Raw genomic sequence first — 16644 nt, 5'->3', positions numbered from 1 at the left:
TAAATATGGATCTGTTAAAGATGAATAGCTAGACTATGTTTTTCTTAGATTATTTACGGATTGCATCTATTATGTCTAGTATTTTTCAAAGCCAAAACTGACCATGCTGAAAAATGAATTTTGATATTTTTGCTCAGTTAAAGCAGTTGCATTCAGAGAAGCCATTATGGCAGAGGGAGCATAATGCATTGTACACATCTGTAAATTACTATGAAAAAGTAGTTTAATTACTTGACTCAATATTACCTAAAATGCCATTAAATTTTCTCTCTTGATTCTTTTAGGAGTCAAACATAGCTTTTTGCTTCATTAAAAAAACTTTCTTAAAACTTTCTTAAAAAAGACTTATGAGACTTTGTTTTACTCAATTCATTGTTTATTATTAGGCATGTGCAATTGTCTGACAAAAGTAAGCTGAGACTGAGTTATTATGCAAAGTAACAAAATAAATGTATAATAAAAACACATACAATTACTCTACTTATGAGAATGTTTACTACAGTATGTATATCATGATCTCTTGATCTCCCTTAATATTTTAAGCATGTGTAATCTTTAGAAATGTAACTTTTAGTAAAAAACATAATTACTCTGCCACTTTGAATTGATTTTTACACTACTGTTTACGGTAATTACATTAACTTAAAATGAAAACTCTTGAATATTAAAATGCCATTTCTTTTTCAGCAGATAATTTAATTACAGTAATTACTTACTTTGTGTAGCAACTTAAGCTAATAAAATTATCAGTATTATAAAGTTATTATTTAATTATGAATATTTGGGTTGACTTTATTAGTATAGATAGCAGAACTAAAATTGCAGTAAATTGAACTGCTCGTCTGTTAGAGCCTACAATTTATTTGTCTATTAGTTCAAGTATCAAGTAAATTCCTGGTCTGGATAAATAATGAATCTTACTACATCAACGAATTAGTGCAACCTGTTGCTTTATTTTTGAGTTTGAGTAACTTGTTCTGTGTGTAAAAACAAGTGATCCATGTGGACTCAAATGTTTAATAATGGTTACAAAAGACAAATACAGCACATATATTAACAACATGCTTGTACTTGAGTGAGTGAGAGAGAGAAAGAGAAAGTGAGATTGTGGGTGAGGCAAAGAGGACCGGGCGTAGTAGGCCTCATGAAGAGAGAGGGTTGCAAAACCTGGCCTCAGCTTGGGTCCCTAGGCCCTAGGTCACATTTTGGCTGGTGACAGAGTGAAGAGGAGTTGAAGAAGAGGGTTTAGAGGAGAGTTCCATGAGCGAGAGAGTACGAAGGGTGTGAACTGGAAGTACATTCTTTAAATAGGATTGCTGATGTCATAAACTCAGGGGCTGAGTTAGTCAATGAGAAGTTGTCTTCTAGCCAGCTTTATGGCCCCTTGTTCATGTCTGATGATTTGCATATGCTTGTTGAACAGTGGTCAAAGAGAAATTAAAAAATAAAAGATTTTATAATCTCAACATGTGTTACAAGTACCAAAATACAATGCACACTGTTGTTCTCTAAACCACATTCGCTTTGCATATATACCAAACACTTCTGTGAAGTTATTAAGCAATACTTTTAAGGGGGTTTAATACCAAGAAAATTGACGTGCCACCAGTATATCAACAAATAGACACTATTAAGCGCAGACAAAGCAGTCTACCTATGTTACAAAATATAAACATGCACACACAAAAAACAAACATCTTAGGTTATAGTTATGGCTTGTCTTCCTATCAAGGTCATTACCATGGTAACTCGAGGCTTAGGTATGTGATTTGTGAACTCCCGGTGGGGTGAGCTCAAGTGTTTCTGGGGGCTGCTTAAAAGGTTAATAATAATGAAATATGTATGATCTTCCTTCCTGTGCTACATTTGTAACTAATTAAAGCCTATTTTAAATGCCATATATTTCTGCAGTGATTCGATTTAATATCTGGTATTGTTTTGTCAGAGGCAGTCTAAAAAAATTAACTTGACTAATATAGTTGATTGTCTTCCTTTTCTCCCAGATTCCAAAAGATGAGCATATCCTACGATTTCTGCGTGCACGTGACTTCAACATAGATAAAGCACGTGAGATCCTTTGTCAGAGTCTAACCTGGAGAAAGCAGCACCAAGTGGACTACCTACTTGATACATGGAGTTCCCCTCAGGTGTTGCATGATTTCTATACTGGTGGTTGGCACCACCACGACAACGGTGAGTAAACATAGGGATGCCCTATAAAAGTAATTGTCTCTAATGCAAAATGTGTACATTTTAGTTTTTCTGATATCAAATGGTTACTCATATTCATAACGATCTTAAGATATTATTTTTGCATATGCATAAGCTACAATTAAACCTACAGATGCATAATATTTAACCAAGGGTCGAAGACCACGTATATGCATTTTGATGCGTCTTCTCCTCATATCGCAGAAAAGAACTTAAATTACACTTTCAACGTACAGATAAGATCAATACATCAATTGAATCTGTTAGGTGTCTAGTTTATATTGTGTGCACTCACAATGACAACAAACGTGTGTGCTTTTGCCAAATAAAGATAATAACAGTGTAGGCATTCTGTCTTTTCCCTTTCCGCAAACTGTTTTTAGAAATGCATGAGTAAAATGTACTTAAACTCTGCGAAAACAAAACACACAGACATGAAACGTATATCTATAGAAAGCTTAAAGTGTCTAATTTCAAATGCAGTGAGTGCATGTTTTATCAAACAAATATTGTTTAAAAAAGTAATTAGTATAAAACCAACGCTATGTCTAGTTTCTTAGTCTGAGCTCATTAGAGTTAATGCTACCACACCACAGCAGGAATTGTGCACTGTCACTTTAATGGTTTCTCTTTTACATGTCTTTTAATTCTCAACTCGTTTGTTTATTACAAAAATGAGGGTTAATATGAATAATCACTAAACTGAGCTGAGCAGTGTCATGCTCTGCTTAGCAATCCGCTCCATGGTCATGTTTCTTTGGAAATAAAAAATCTTAAATAACTGTCTAAAATTAAAGCACGTTGTTAACATAAGTTTCTGTATAAGTTTTCATTTCAAAGCAGCATTTTTTCCAGTGCTTTTTTTTTTTCTTTCATTACAGTTTTTTTTTTAATTTTTAATAATATTTCAATATCAATAATATTTTTATTTCAACAGCTTTTTTTACCTAAAACACACTGAAAAGAAACATTGTGTCATGTAAACAGAAATAATAATAACAGAATAAGAAATTATTCTGTTGCTGAGGGCCATTGAAGTTTAATAGATAGATGGTATTACTTTGGTGCAGAAGGAAACTTTTTATGGAGGCATTCCTATGCCCAGAGGCTTTGCAGCTCTTCTTTAAAAATAAAGTTTATCAGAAAGAAAAAGTGCCCCGATAAACAGTGTCAGCTTTGCACATGAGTGTGTCATTGTGTCTTTCTTTACGTTGTCTTTTCCCATGTGTGAAGTAGAGTTTGATCTGTGAAATATGTTATGCAAATATAATCAATTTTGATAAATAAAAATATTTTTAAAGGGTACCTATGGTGAAAAATCTACTTTAAGCAGTTTGGACAGACATATGTGTAGGTACAGTGTATAGATTGTCATATTGGGGTGATATAGGGTAAAGCATGTAAGCAGACCCTCTATGGGACAAGACAGGTTACATGTTTACGATTGCAGATTACAAATTTTTTCTTTTAGTAATTTTTTTTTTTTTTTTTATTTTAGTCAGGCAGCCTTAAGACAAGGTTGAAGAATTCATCAGTTATACATCAATCACAAGACAGGCAATCAACTGTCAACAAAACTTATAATGCACATATAATTTTATTTTCAATGGTAAAACACAGTAATACACAAATTGTGCAGGTCCATGAGTTATTATGTGGCCTACCAAAATGTTTCTTGCTGTAAATCAGGGTTGGGGAAAAAAAAATTCTATCAAGAGCCATTTACATTTTTGTAACATCGTTTAGGGGCCATACTAAATTATAGCGCTGCTCGATCAAAAAAATCATAATCGCGATTATTTTAGTCATAATTGTAATCACGATTATTCAAAACGATTATCAGTTGAAGTCAAAATGATTCGCCCTCCTGTAAAATGTTTTATATATATATATATATATATATATATATATATATTTCCCAAATGATGTTTAACCGAGGAATTTTTCACAGTATTTCCTCTAATATTTTTACTTCTGGGGAAAGGCTTATTTGTTTTATTTCGGCTAGAATAAAAGCAGTTTTTAATATTTTGAAAACTATTTTAAGGTCAATATTAGATTAGATTAGATTCGATTAGATTAGATTCGATTAGATTAGATTCGATTCGATTCGATTCAACTTAACTTATTAGGCCCCTTCAGCAATATATATTTTTGATTGCCTTCAGAAGAAACTACTGTTAAACAATGACTTGCCTAATTACTCTAATTAAACCTTTGAATGTTACTTTAAGCTGAATACTAGTATCTTGAAAAATATTTAGTTAAATATAATGTGCTGTCATCATAGCAAAGATAAAATAAATCTGTTATTAGAAATGACTTATTAAATATGTTATGTTTAAAAATGGTTTGAAAATAAATCTTTCCATTCAACAGAAATTGGGGAAAATGGGTCACTTATAATTCAGGAGGGCAAATAAATCTGATTTTATATTTGCCCAGTTATTTTCCTCCCTGTAAATAAGGAAAGGGAAATAAATACAATAGAATAAAAATATGAAACAAACTGTGCTTTAAGCATTTTCACAGTAAGAAAAAAACTTCAGCTACAAAAATCCTTCAGTCAAGAGCAGTGAGTGATTTTGTCCTTTTGTTGTTTAATTAATAATAAAAACAGTCAGCGGCAGGAATGTTGCGCATTGTCTCATTAAGAATAGCGCGGCTTTAAAATGGTTTCTCTTTCGCATGTCTTTTGATTCTCAACTTGTTTGTTTATTACAAATAGAGGGTTAATATGAATAATCCCTAAACACCGTGATCTGACAAAAATGTACATGTATTTGACCATTAAAGCACTCACTTTGAGATGGCATTAGATGTGTGTGCTCTGCTCGTCTCCGAGGCTAAGCGCGCACACACACACAGAAGCATGCCATGCGGTCTCATTTGCACTATTAAAAATATAAATGATTCGAACGTACATCAGTAAATGATGCGCATACTGTGCTGCAAACGTTACATAACAGCACATGCTTTAAGTTATTTTCATGTAAAACTGAGCTTTGCAGAGCAACAAATGTATACAACTCACTTTCTATCACAGAAATTTATTTATTTATTTCATGAGGGGTGATTTTGAATTGTTGGATGGAGCCAGATCAAATGGTTTCACGGGCCACAAAAGGCCCAGAGGCCGGACGTTCCCCACTCCTGTTGTAAAAAGACACTACACACTCATTATGTATCACATTACATGCCTTCTGGTGTCGTTCAACATATGTAATAAATATATAATTTTTGTAACACTTTTTTTAAAGGTACATTAATATATTTACTAACATGAACTGTTTATGAACAATATTGTTCAAAATGTATTAATAATAGTTACAAATTCATTATTAAATAGTAAACATGAACTTACAATGAACGTTTTTATATTCAATAACAATTACAAAGATAAATAAATACTGTAAGGTGTTTGCAAACATTGTTATATCCCAGGGGTACTCAACCCTGTTCTTGGAGATCTACCTACAGAGTAGGCATGGGCCTATATAAGATTTTGATTATATGATAACTTTGAATAAAAATGGTATCACGGTAGTATGATTAGTGCTCTAAAATATATTCTTTTTAAGTGTATGTGTTAAAAACAAAAAACTTTTTTTGAACTCAATATATTTTATTTTGAGAAACATTTCAAATATTTTTAAGCAGTAAACATGTCAGGCTAAGTTAATTATTGAATTCTGCTGTCTTTATTTGTTTCAAAAATAATTTTTTTTAGATATATTTTCTGCTGAAGATACTTTTGTCCTAAAAGCAAAATGTAAATAAACAAATGTGCACATACCTTATTAACAGTATTGCAGAAAATGTTGACTGTTTTAAAACCTTGACTTTTCCAAACCGCGGTATACCTTGAAAACGGTTATCGTCCCATGCCTACTACAGAGTTCAGCTTCAACCCTGATCAAACCCAAATAAACCAATTAATTAAGACCTTAGCAGCACTTAATAACTACATGCGGGTGTAGTTATGGGCTGCAACTGAAATCTGCAGGAAGGTAGATCTCCAGGAACATGGTTGAGCACCCCTGTTATATACATTACCTAACAATAACTAAGAGACTATTATTTTAAAATGTTACCAATTAAAAGCTTATAGGTTATGCATTTATCTCTTAGAAGTAAAGACATAGCTTGTTTTTTCTTGTTAATATTATTTAATTGTTTGTATAATTTGATAAAAAAAATTAACAGAGCCTGTCATGGTGTGTTGACTCATAAAGATGTTTGATTATATTATGATTTGTCTTTTTGTGTACTGCTGCAGATGGCCGGCCTTTGTATATCTTACGCCTGGGACATATGGACACCAAAGGGCTGGTTCGAGCACTTGGAGAAGAATCCCTGCTCAGACATGTTAGAGATTAATTAACCCTCATTTTTTTCAAAATGCCTTTTAGTGTTTTTCATTTATATGCAAGTAAATGAAGAGTGATGAGTCTAACATCATGTATCGAAAATTAGGTGCTGTCTATCAATGAAGAGGGTCTAAGACGCTGTGAAGAGAACACCAAAGTGTTTGGTCGGCCAATTAGGTATTTACAGGACTGTCAGATTTTCTCGCTTCACCTATTAAGTGACTGTTATTGTTTTAACAAATTACTTTTTACATTTTTTGAAAAAGCAATCTAAGCTTATCATTCTCATTTCTGCAGTTCTTTTCAAGTAGTTCAATTCAATTCACTTTTATTTGTATAGCGCTTTTACATTATAGATTTTGTCAAAGCAGCTTCACATAAAAGGTCATAGTAAATTGAAACAGTGTAGTTCAGTTTAGTTTAAGTAGTTTTGTGGTATAGTGCCACCATGGTGGCAGGACACCACTGGCATTGGTATGCAAAAATAGGGATGCACCGATGAGATTTTTATTACCAATAACAATTTTGACAAACCTTTGGCTAATACTAATTAGGGATACAAAAGATTGCTTAATAAAACATTAGCTATGTTTCCTTCCAAAAATGCGAATGAACTTTATGCACAAAACTGGATTATCGCATAAAAGATGTGCGAATACAGCTGTGTTTCCATCCAACGAATCAAAGTGAACAAAATCGTCACTTTCTGATTAACTGGCGCATCTATTAAATGACTTGCACCTCAGAAGGCAATCCTAACACACAGTAATGCGCGGTGGCGTTTGAAGGTGTCAGAGGCGGAGCACATACGCTCTTGATTCTGGAGGTCATTAATAATATAATAACACTAATACCTAAACGGTAAGGCATTTTAGAATGACCAAACAAACATTTCGGATGTTTTACAATGTGCTCAGCCTGCTGGTTTATCCATTCACACACACTTTTTATCATCACATGATGTCTTATAACAAAATCCTATGACCTTTTTTAATGCGCATGCTGGAGTTTGTGCGGTAAAAGTGTTTCCATTTTAGTTTGTGCGCATCTTTTCTTATTGAATAAAAAGTTTATCCTACTCAGTTATGCTCATACGTTTTTATGCGCATTTTCAAAATTTCGCATCTTGGCGTTTCCATCAATCGTTTTTTTATGTGCATAAAAATAGGTGAATAGAAACAGCTATTGTATTCAACACACCTTATCATGGACAGCATGGAAATCATAACAAGAAGTCCATTCTGTGCATTCTATTTAAGAAAGAGACTTTTTGTGTGTGTGTTGCAATGACCACACCATTGATATTCATAACAATCTCTGAAGGGACTAATAAAGCCAGTGTTTAATCATTTGTAAGCTAATCTGGGCACAGCTGTACAATATTTACTATTTAAGGCCAAAAGTCATTTACACATCCTGTCATGTCTGTGACTACCAAAGCAAAAAAATCTGACATTAATAAGGTTAACAATTAATCGATTAATTGATTAATTTAATTGATTATCGATCATGGGAATTGGGGTAATTGACTTTTGACTTTTAGAGTTTTGACTTTTTGTTTTCAAATTCAGTTAGTCTTAATTAGTTTTTATTAGTTTCAGGATTAGTTTTAGTTTTTGTTAGTTTTTTTTTTTGTAAATTGGGATATTTGTTAGGTGCAATATTCAAAATCATCAGAATAAATACTGTATAATAAAAACTCAATCAAAAATATGCTACATTTTTTTTTGACACAATAACACTACCATCTACTCATCCTCAAATTCAAATACAACAGCCCACAAGATGGCAGCCTTAAGTAAAATATGTGTGCAAGGCAGCTTCTGAGGTTAAATAGAGACGGTGCTCACTGCAGAGCCATTTGAGCGAGGGGGAGCATGAGCTCTCGTTCCTCCTCCTATAAGCTGTTTTAATGCGTACACCAACCCCACCCCTAACCCTACCCCCATCACTCGTAGAAGAAGTGAAAGAAAGGAGGAGCCAAAGCTCAAGCTCCCCCTCGCTGGAGCTCAGCTCTGCCCAAATGGCTCTGCAGTGAGCACCACTTGGTTAAATACACGGATCGCTCTAGTGGCCTGATGAAATCCATACTAATTCTCTCGAAGGGGATCTCCATAATTGTTAGAGGGCACAATAGTGCTTTTGGGGTGGCTTGTTTAGCAGCTGTCATTTATCTGTTGACATCCCCGTGAATGCCTGGCCAAAAGAATCGGGCCGTGAGGCAAATTAGTGTGGCCACCTGACTTAAATGTCTGGTCATAGGATTAGAATGAGCCACCTGGAAAAGTATTTGCCGATGGCTCTTTGGTACTAGTAATTGGGCTGTGTCTTCTTTGGTTTGAGTGTCTTGATACACTGGATACACCCTGTCATTATTGATCGCAAAATATGAAAAGGAAAGGGGCCGATCATGCTGGAGGTTTTGCTCATCAATGACCTGCACTCTTTCAAAAGCATGTCTCAGCGTGTCGTCACACAACTGCTCGAGGGGAAAGTCTTTGCACCTATTCCTGGCCCTCTCCCCTGTGTATATAATGCCGGATCAGTTTGAGCCTGAATCAGACATAGCTGAACCCATGCAAACGCAAGATGTTTCACATACCATTTGCAAACTCAAGTTCATTAATTCAAATGTAGACCACTGGAAAAGTGGTCACATAGAGAGACATTGCGCTGGTGAAAATTGTGGGTGATTATTATTTTTTGATGAATAAATACAAATTTGTTTTTGTAGCTAAATTGTTAAGAGTGTCAAACAGTTTTTCCCATTGTTTACATCGTTATGCCCTTGCTACAACATACAGTTAACGCTAGGAACAATGCATGGAAAATATCAATTCTAACAAATAAAAATACTTACAGGTTGTTTATTTATTCTTGCAACTGCTCTTTATTTTAAAGGTTTTTTTTGACTGAATCCAGCACTATACTGGGAAAGATTTTGGAATCTATCCTTTGTAAAATGACTGTAATTTTTCAAAAGCTTTAACTTTTTTTAAATGATTTTCTGAAACATAATTAATGATAAATTTTAACCATTTCTTCTGTGTCATGTCCCTTGGAAGACCAGATAGAGAACAAGACAGCATTTTGCCATTTTCTATAACTAATGTTACAATTGTTCATTTTCTGTGGCGTAAACCAAAGGGTTTATGACATCATTAACCCAGATGTATTTTTTGTTGACTTTGATAATCTAACACTGTAAAAGTGAGTGTCTCCCTTTCCATTGAACTTCATTCATATTTTCTGATCCTGTAGTTGTTGGACATGTCTTGTCGATCTTGAGGGGCTCAATATGAGGCATCTCTGGCGTCCTGCAGTCAAAGCTCTGCTAAGGATTATTGAGGTGGTGGAGGCCAATTATCCTGAGACTCTAGGCCGTCTTCTCATCCTCAGAGCTCCCAGAGTTTTTCCTGTTCTGTGGACCTTGGTAAGGGGTGTATTTTTCTTAAAACTAGAGAGGGACTGAACATAAAATGCAATCTTAGGGTGCTTTTACACCTGTGAATTGATTCAGTTGTTCTGAAACGGGGATTGAAAAAAAAATGTCACATTGTTGCTCCTTGCTCTTGGTGCGGTTCGCTTTCACACTGCAAAGTTTCTAAACGGACCAAAAGAGCTAAAACAAGTCACGTGTGAGTAAACTCTCCTCACATTGGTCAGAGTGTCAGGGTTTATTTTGCAAAGTCCCGCTAAGCTGTCAGGCAGGTGGTTTGGTGGTGTTTGACAAGGTGCGTGCAACGTGTCTAAAGAGCGAGGAGAGATGCAGTGGGGAGGGGTGAGAAGGGTGCGTGATGTATTTGAGGACCGGGAGTGAGACGCGAGATTACTGGGAGATTATCACTCGTTTGCGGGCATCTGTGATATAACCGCGCTCGGATCGTAATGCTTTCTCACTGCAATCGATCCACTCCAGAGTTCGTTTCAATCGAGCCGAGACCACCTCATTCAAGCAATCTCAGACCGATTGATTTGGCGTAAATCCTAGCTTGATTGCTGGTTTCACATATGCCAAACGAACCGCTTTAACTGGACAAACGAGACCGGTTCCAAAACAAAAGTGTAGGTGTGAAAGCACCCTTAAAAGGGGAGAACTATTTAAACCTTACCTTTTAAGGGTTATACATTGTTTTTAAAGTTTGAGATTTGGGAAAAATGTGATGAGAGTAAACAGTTTGCAATTTAGTTTAGTAATACAATCTAATGAATTAATATTAACTTATAGCACAGATTTTGGCAAAATATATTACATATTTAGTAAAAAATACAAATTTATTTATTTATTTTTTATTATTAGAGAAAAGTGATTAGTTTAGACAAATAAAAAATACAAATACAATTTTTTTTTAATTATTAGAGAAAAGTGATTAGTTTAGACAAATAAAACACACAAAAAAAAACAGAACAACAGAAGTGTGTCTTACTTACATCACAATAATTATTCCCAGGACCTCTGTAGCTGTGGCCATTTTACCTATTCATCCAATGTTCTCATCTTTGCAAATTAGTCACACAGATTAAGCTCTTTATCGGCCTGACTCAACTCAAAGAAAGCATATTAGCTGTACATTAAATGTGCTCTGTTTTTATCTGTGTTTAAAGGTGAGCCCTTTCATTGATGAGAATACGCGAAAGAAGTTTCTGATCTATGCAGGAAATGACTATCAGGGCTCTGGTGGTCTTGTGGACTACATTGATAAAGAGGTCATCCCTGATTTTCTTGGAGGAGAGTGTATGGTATGTATGGTGTACTTTTTTAATAATTATTTTTACTTCTAAAATTTAAATGTATTTGTTTAAGTTTGGTTATTACATTATCCTTAGATTTGTTTTGTTGTATTTATGGGGGTATTGAATTTATTGTATAAGGGGCATTGAAGTAAAGTAATACAATTTCTAAATGTGTGCAGTGTGAAGTGCCAGAGGGTGGGTTGGTGCCCAAATCACTGTATAGAACTGCAGAGGAATTAGAAAATGATGAGATTAGGCTGTGGACAGAGACCATTTACCAAAGTGCCAGCATCTTCAAAGGAGCACCACATGAGGTCAGACTTCTGCAATGCATATATTGTTAATTTTTTTATTGCTTTTGTTTCATTTGATCTTGTGAGTTTTATTAATTTATTTTGCTTTTCTTTATTCAAGTCTGAGAAAATATGTACTGAAGCTACAATTTTAATTATTATTATTTATGTTGTTTTGTTTGTTTGTTTTTTTCAATATCTTCTATTTTAGCAACTAATTGAGATCATCGATGCCACCTCGGTTATCACTTGGGACTTTGATGTATGTAAAGGTGATGTGATCTTCAATATTTATCACTCTAAACAAGCTCCTCAGCCAGCAAGGAAAGATCCGCTGGCTACCCATGGCATCACCTCTCCTGCAGGCAACAATGTGCAGCTTATAGAGAAAACCTGGTTGCTGGGTCAGGACTACAGCATGGTGGAGTCATCCCTTACCTGCAAAGAGGGAGAAAGTGTACAGGTATGTCAGTAACGAGCAGTATTCAGTTTGATTTTCCATGAATAATGATTATAGTGGGGGTTATTGTTATTAGTAGTAGTATAATTGGTATTGTTGTTTTTATTATATTTATTATAATAATTATTATACAAATTTGATCACATTTTAGGCCCAAACATTCTTAAACTCATAAAAATTTGCTCACACACATGAACTGGTGAATATGTACACTATATGTCAGAATTAATTTTTACAGTGGCTGGTGGTGCCACCTATGCACTTTCAACAAAGTGTACCATTGTCTTCTAATGTGCACGTAATTTATTATATAAGAAAAAGACTTGCGCAGCTTCTCTTATTCTTTTTTCTTTTTGATCTTTGATGTCATTTCAGCGGGAGGTGACAATTTTGTTCTTGTTCACTCATTCAATGCAAATGCTGCATTACTTGCACTTTCTTTTGTAATATCCCGGTTTTAAGCATAAATTTTATTCACATCGTTGGATGGAAACGGCTTGTGACATCTGGTGGCATAAGAAGCAATATGTTGATTATCTACCTAAATGCATATTGCTATTCCTGTTGATTCTTATCCTAAGATCGCTGGGTGGCTGAGAGCAACACAAGAGTTCTTTAAAGCTGTTTTATGTTTGTTTTCCCCCTTTAAAAAGTCAAGTGAAATTAAGTTAACTTTTCCCTTTATATATATGTATATGTGTGTGTGTGCGTGTGTGTGTGTGTATATATATATATATATATATATATATATATATATATATATATATATATATATATATATATATATATATATATATATATACTACGGTGGCTGGGAAGTGCAAAACAACATTACAAAGTTTGAAACACTTTAACAAAGCTCGAGACAAATTTACATTTTGACAAACATTTTTACTTATCATCAGACACAATTACATGGGAAAAACAATTTTACCAAGGACGAAACAAATATAAAATATATAATATATATAATATATATATATATATATATATATATATATATATATATATATAAAGGGAAAATAAAGGGAAATATAAGAACAGTTTTAAAGAACTCTCTCTCTCTCTCTTTCTTTATATATATATATATATATATATATATATATATATATATATATATATATATATATATATATATATATATACACAGTTGTAGTCAGAATTATTAGACCGCTTGTTTATTTTTTACCCAATTTCTGTTTAACATAGAGTAGATTTTTTCAACACATTTATAAACATAATAGTTTTTATAACTCATCTCTAATGACTGATTTATTTTATCTTTGCCATGATGACAGTAAATAATATTTGACTAGATGTTTAAAGGCTTAACTAGATTCACTACGTTGCCTAGGCAGGTTAGGGTAATCAGGCAAGTTATTGTATAATGATTGTTTGTTCTGTAGATTATTGAGAAAAAAAATTGCCTAAAGGAGCTAATAATTTTGTCCCTAAACTTTGTCCCTAGTGCTGTCAAAATTAGTGCGTTAACACATACGATACATTTTTTTATTAAGTTCGACTTGTTTCCCCCTTAAACGCAAGTGTCTGCTTCACGTTTTTGTGTCAGAATCCTTGTGAAATACAACCATACTTTAGAACGCTTAGTTTAAGCAAATTTGATGAACGCGATCATGCGTGTTGAATCTGAAGGGAGTTGCTCCAGCTGCCCTGTTCTGCACGCATTGTGTGTGTGTGTGTGTGTGTGTGTGTGTGTGTGTGTGTGTGTGTGTGTGTGTGTGTGTGTGTGTGTGTGTGTGTGTGTGTGTGTGTGTGTGTGTGTGTGTGTGTGTGTGTGTGTGTGTGTGTGTGTGTTTGTGTGTGTGTGTGTTTGTGTGTGTGTGTGTTTGTGTGTGTGTGTGTCTGTGTGTGTGTGTGTCTGTGTGTGTGTGTGTGTGAGCGCGCGCGCTGTTTCTTAGCAACAAACCTGCCTAAACATTGTCGTCCGTAGCCACTAAATCAAAAAGTTACGAATTGCCGTGAGATTGTGTTGCACTCTCAGCTCAATATGGTGGTGGCTCATTGTAATTACGAGACAGTTACTAGATAATTAGTTAATTACTAGATAAAATAGATTATCTAATTTTGTTCTTCCTTTTTTGCTCTCCCTGCCAATATGTGTACACATCCTTTAGGGTTCACATGTGACGCGATGGCCAGGCTTCTATATTTTGCAGTGGAAGTTCCACTCAATGCCAGCATGTGCTGCTACAAACCTATCTCGAGTGGATGACGTTCTGGCGACTCTGCAGGTTTCGTCTCACAAGTGTAAAGTTATGTACTACACTGAGGTTCTTGGCTCTGAAGACTTCAGGTAAACACTTTGAGCATTGAATTGAGAGTTGTAATAATTTCATTGCTGCATAATGGTCATTTATAAAATTATAATTATATTAAAACCTTTTTGTTGTGTATAAATATTTTATCAGCATTGTCATAATAACTCTTTCCCTGCCTGTTTTTTTTTTTTTTAAGTTGGCAGCCACTGTCAGCATTTTTTATGATTTCTGCCTACATTTTACAGCCTTCAGAGTAGTTTAGGCTAGGAATATATGACTAAGTTATGTTTTCAACAAATCAACCCTCTACCCTACCTTTAACAAAAAAAGCATTTTATTCTATCTTAATGTGTTCATGTTTTATACGCACTTAAATGCAGGTACTGTAGGTGACACTTTAAAATGAGTATTACCTCCGTGCCTTGTACAACCACTGCTCTAAAGGAGTAAGAACATGTTTTTAGGTATGACCGCAGTTTGCGACTATACTGCCAGGGGGCACAAAGGAAGGACATGTGAACGGACAGAAATAACCTAAACAGTAGCTTTAAATACTCTGCTACTTGTAAATGAAGATGAAACAATAAAACAAAATGTTATAATTCATTCATTAATAATTAAAAACTTGTTAACATTGTAAACTTTTTAAGTGAAATAAGGATTCATTTTGGAAAGTAAAATTTAAAAATTAAAAGACAACTAAAATGAAAGTACAAACACACATACAAATAAGTAGACATAAATGAAAAAAAAAAAATAAATAAATAAAGTAGTGTTTTAGCCTAAATATAGAGAGATGAACATAATTATTTTAAAGTGATAGGTCTAAGACAATCAATAATAAGCTTTTTAATTTATCTTTTTATTAACAGTTTTAATTTACATTTTCGTTGTTGATCATATTTTACTATTTCATTTTGTGTCTCAATTACTGTACATAAATAATAAATTAATAATTAAATAAGCCTAATTATTTATTTAAAGACATTACCAGCGAAACACTGAGAAATGGTGCTATTTCTATATAGGCCTACTATAATTTAAAAGAAAGCTGCAAAGTGGGCTATATTATTTGTATTCTAGCCTATATTATTTTAATAAATTTTTTCTGTCTTTGTCACTTGTGGTTCAGTGCACGTGCGCTGCGCAAGATGAGAAACAAGGCAATATTGACCTTTTTTTAATAGGCTATAGGCTACTGTAGTATATGGTAATTTAGATTTTTAGTTTTTACAAATAGTATTGCTTTAATTTGCATAGAAAATTTATAGTTTATATAGACCTAAAATTATTGCTTCAGTTTGATTCGGAGTTATTATTTAAAACATAAACCTGTGTTTTTAAAGATGGATGTGGGTGTCACAGAATACTTTTTCAAACCAAAGTTTTTATTATTATTATTATTATTATTTAATGTGAACAACAATTAATTAAAATGTAAATGTATTTGTTACACCACCTTATTGGTGGTAAGCCAGAGTAAAACATACCATTTACACATATCACATAAAAATTTAACTCTATGCGACAAACAAAACATAATAATTTATTATGCCACTTTTCTTTTCAGTGGGTTAAAGTAAAAAAAAAAAAAACTGTTAAAAAAAGACTGAAATAAAAAAATGCTTTTATGCTATTCAGGAGTTATGTGCACCCCCACTAACAGGTAAAATCTGCTTCTCTCTCTCTTTCAAGTTCAAAGCAAATTTAAATGCCAAAGCATTTTAGATATAAATAGCCTATGTAATATTAACATTTTCAAATTAATAAAATAATCATCAAATGAAAAATAAATCAATAAAAAATGTATATACATAATTATTAATTTAAGTTAATAAAAACACAATATCTCAAAAAAATTATCATAATTGCAAGATTAAAAATAGTATATATTTTTTAATAAGGCAAATGCATTGATTAACCATTACTAATGTTGTAGCCTACATATATTTTGCAGCAAGTTTAGATGTCATTTCATCCTCTGAGTATATAGCCAAAGTGTCTGTCAGCTGAATGAAGACCTAAATTAAATCTAAATAGCAACTAGCTTACTGCATGCTGATCTTTTTTTTTTTTCTAATATCGAACCAATTCAACCGCGAGAAGATATCGACAGCTTGATATGCAATATTTTCCAAAATGTTTTTTAACAATTCACTAAAATAAATTGTGTGTTTTTCTGCACAGTTTAGCTCCAACCCTGTTCAAACAGACCTCCCTATAGAGTTTAAGTGATCTTGAAGACACTGATTAGTTTGTTCAGGTGTGTTTGACTAGTGTTGGAACAAAACTCTGCT

General features: G+C 33.5%; 1 protein-coding gene across 2 annotated transcripts in view; it reads left to right on the top strand.

Annotated features, from left to right (window-relative positions):
• The window catches only part of si:dkey-237i9.1, a 66199-nt gene that overhangs the window by 43118 nt on the left and 6437 nt on the right, over positions 1-16644 (top strand). For both annotated transcript variants that reach the window (XM_073954064.1, XM_073954063.1), the window contains exons 8-15: positions 2004-2193; positions 6491-6579; positions 6688-6758; positions 9843-10014; positions 11187-11321; positions 11495-11629; positions 11820-12071; positions 14204-14382. In XM_073954064.1, coding sequence (XP_073810165.1) covers positions 2004-2193; positions 6491-6579; positions 6688-6758; positions 9843-10014; positions 11187-11321; positions 11495-11629; positions 11820-12071; positions 14204-14382 — 1223 coding nt within the window. The remainder of the gene's footprint in view (positions 1-2003; positions 2194-6490; positions 6580-6687; positions 6759-9842; positions 10015-11186; positions 11322-11494; positions 11630-11819; positions 12072-14203; positions 14383-16644) is intronic.

Source organism: Danio rerio, chromosome 6 (genome assembly GCF_049306965.1).
Source record: "Danio rerio strain Tuebingen ecotype United States chromosome 6, GRCz12tu, whole genome shotgun sequence".
NCBI lineage: Eukaryota > Metazoa > Chordata > Actinopteri > Cypriniformes > Danionidae > Danio > Danio rerio.
The sequence above is the reverse complement of the archived record's forward strand: the minus strand, read 5'-3'. Positions and strand labels throughout refer to the sequence as shown.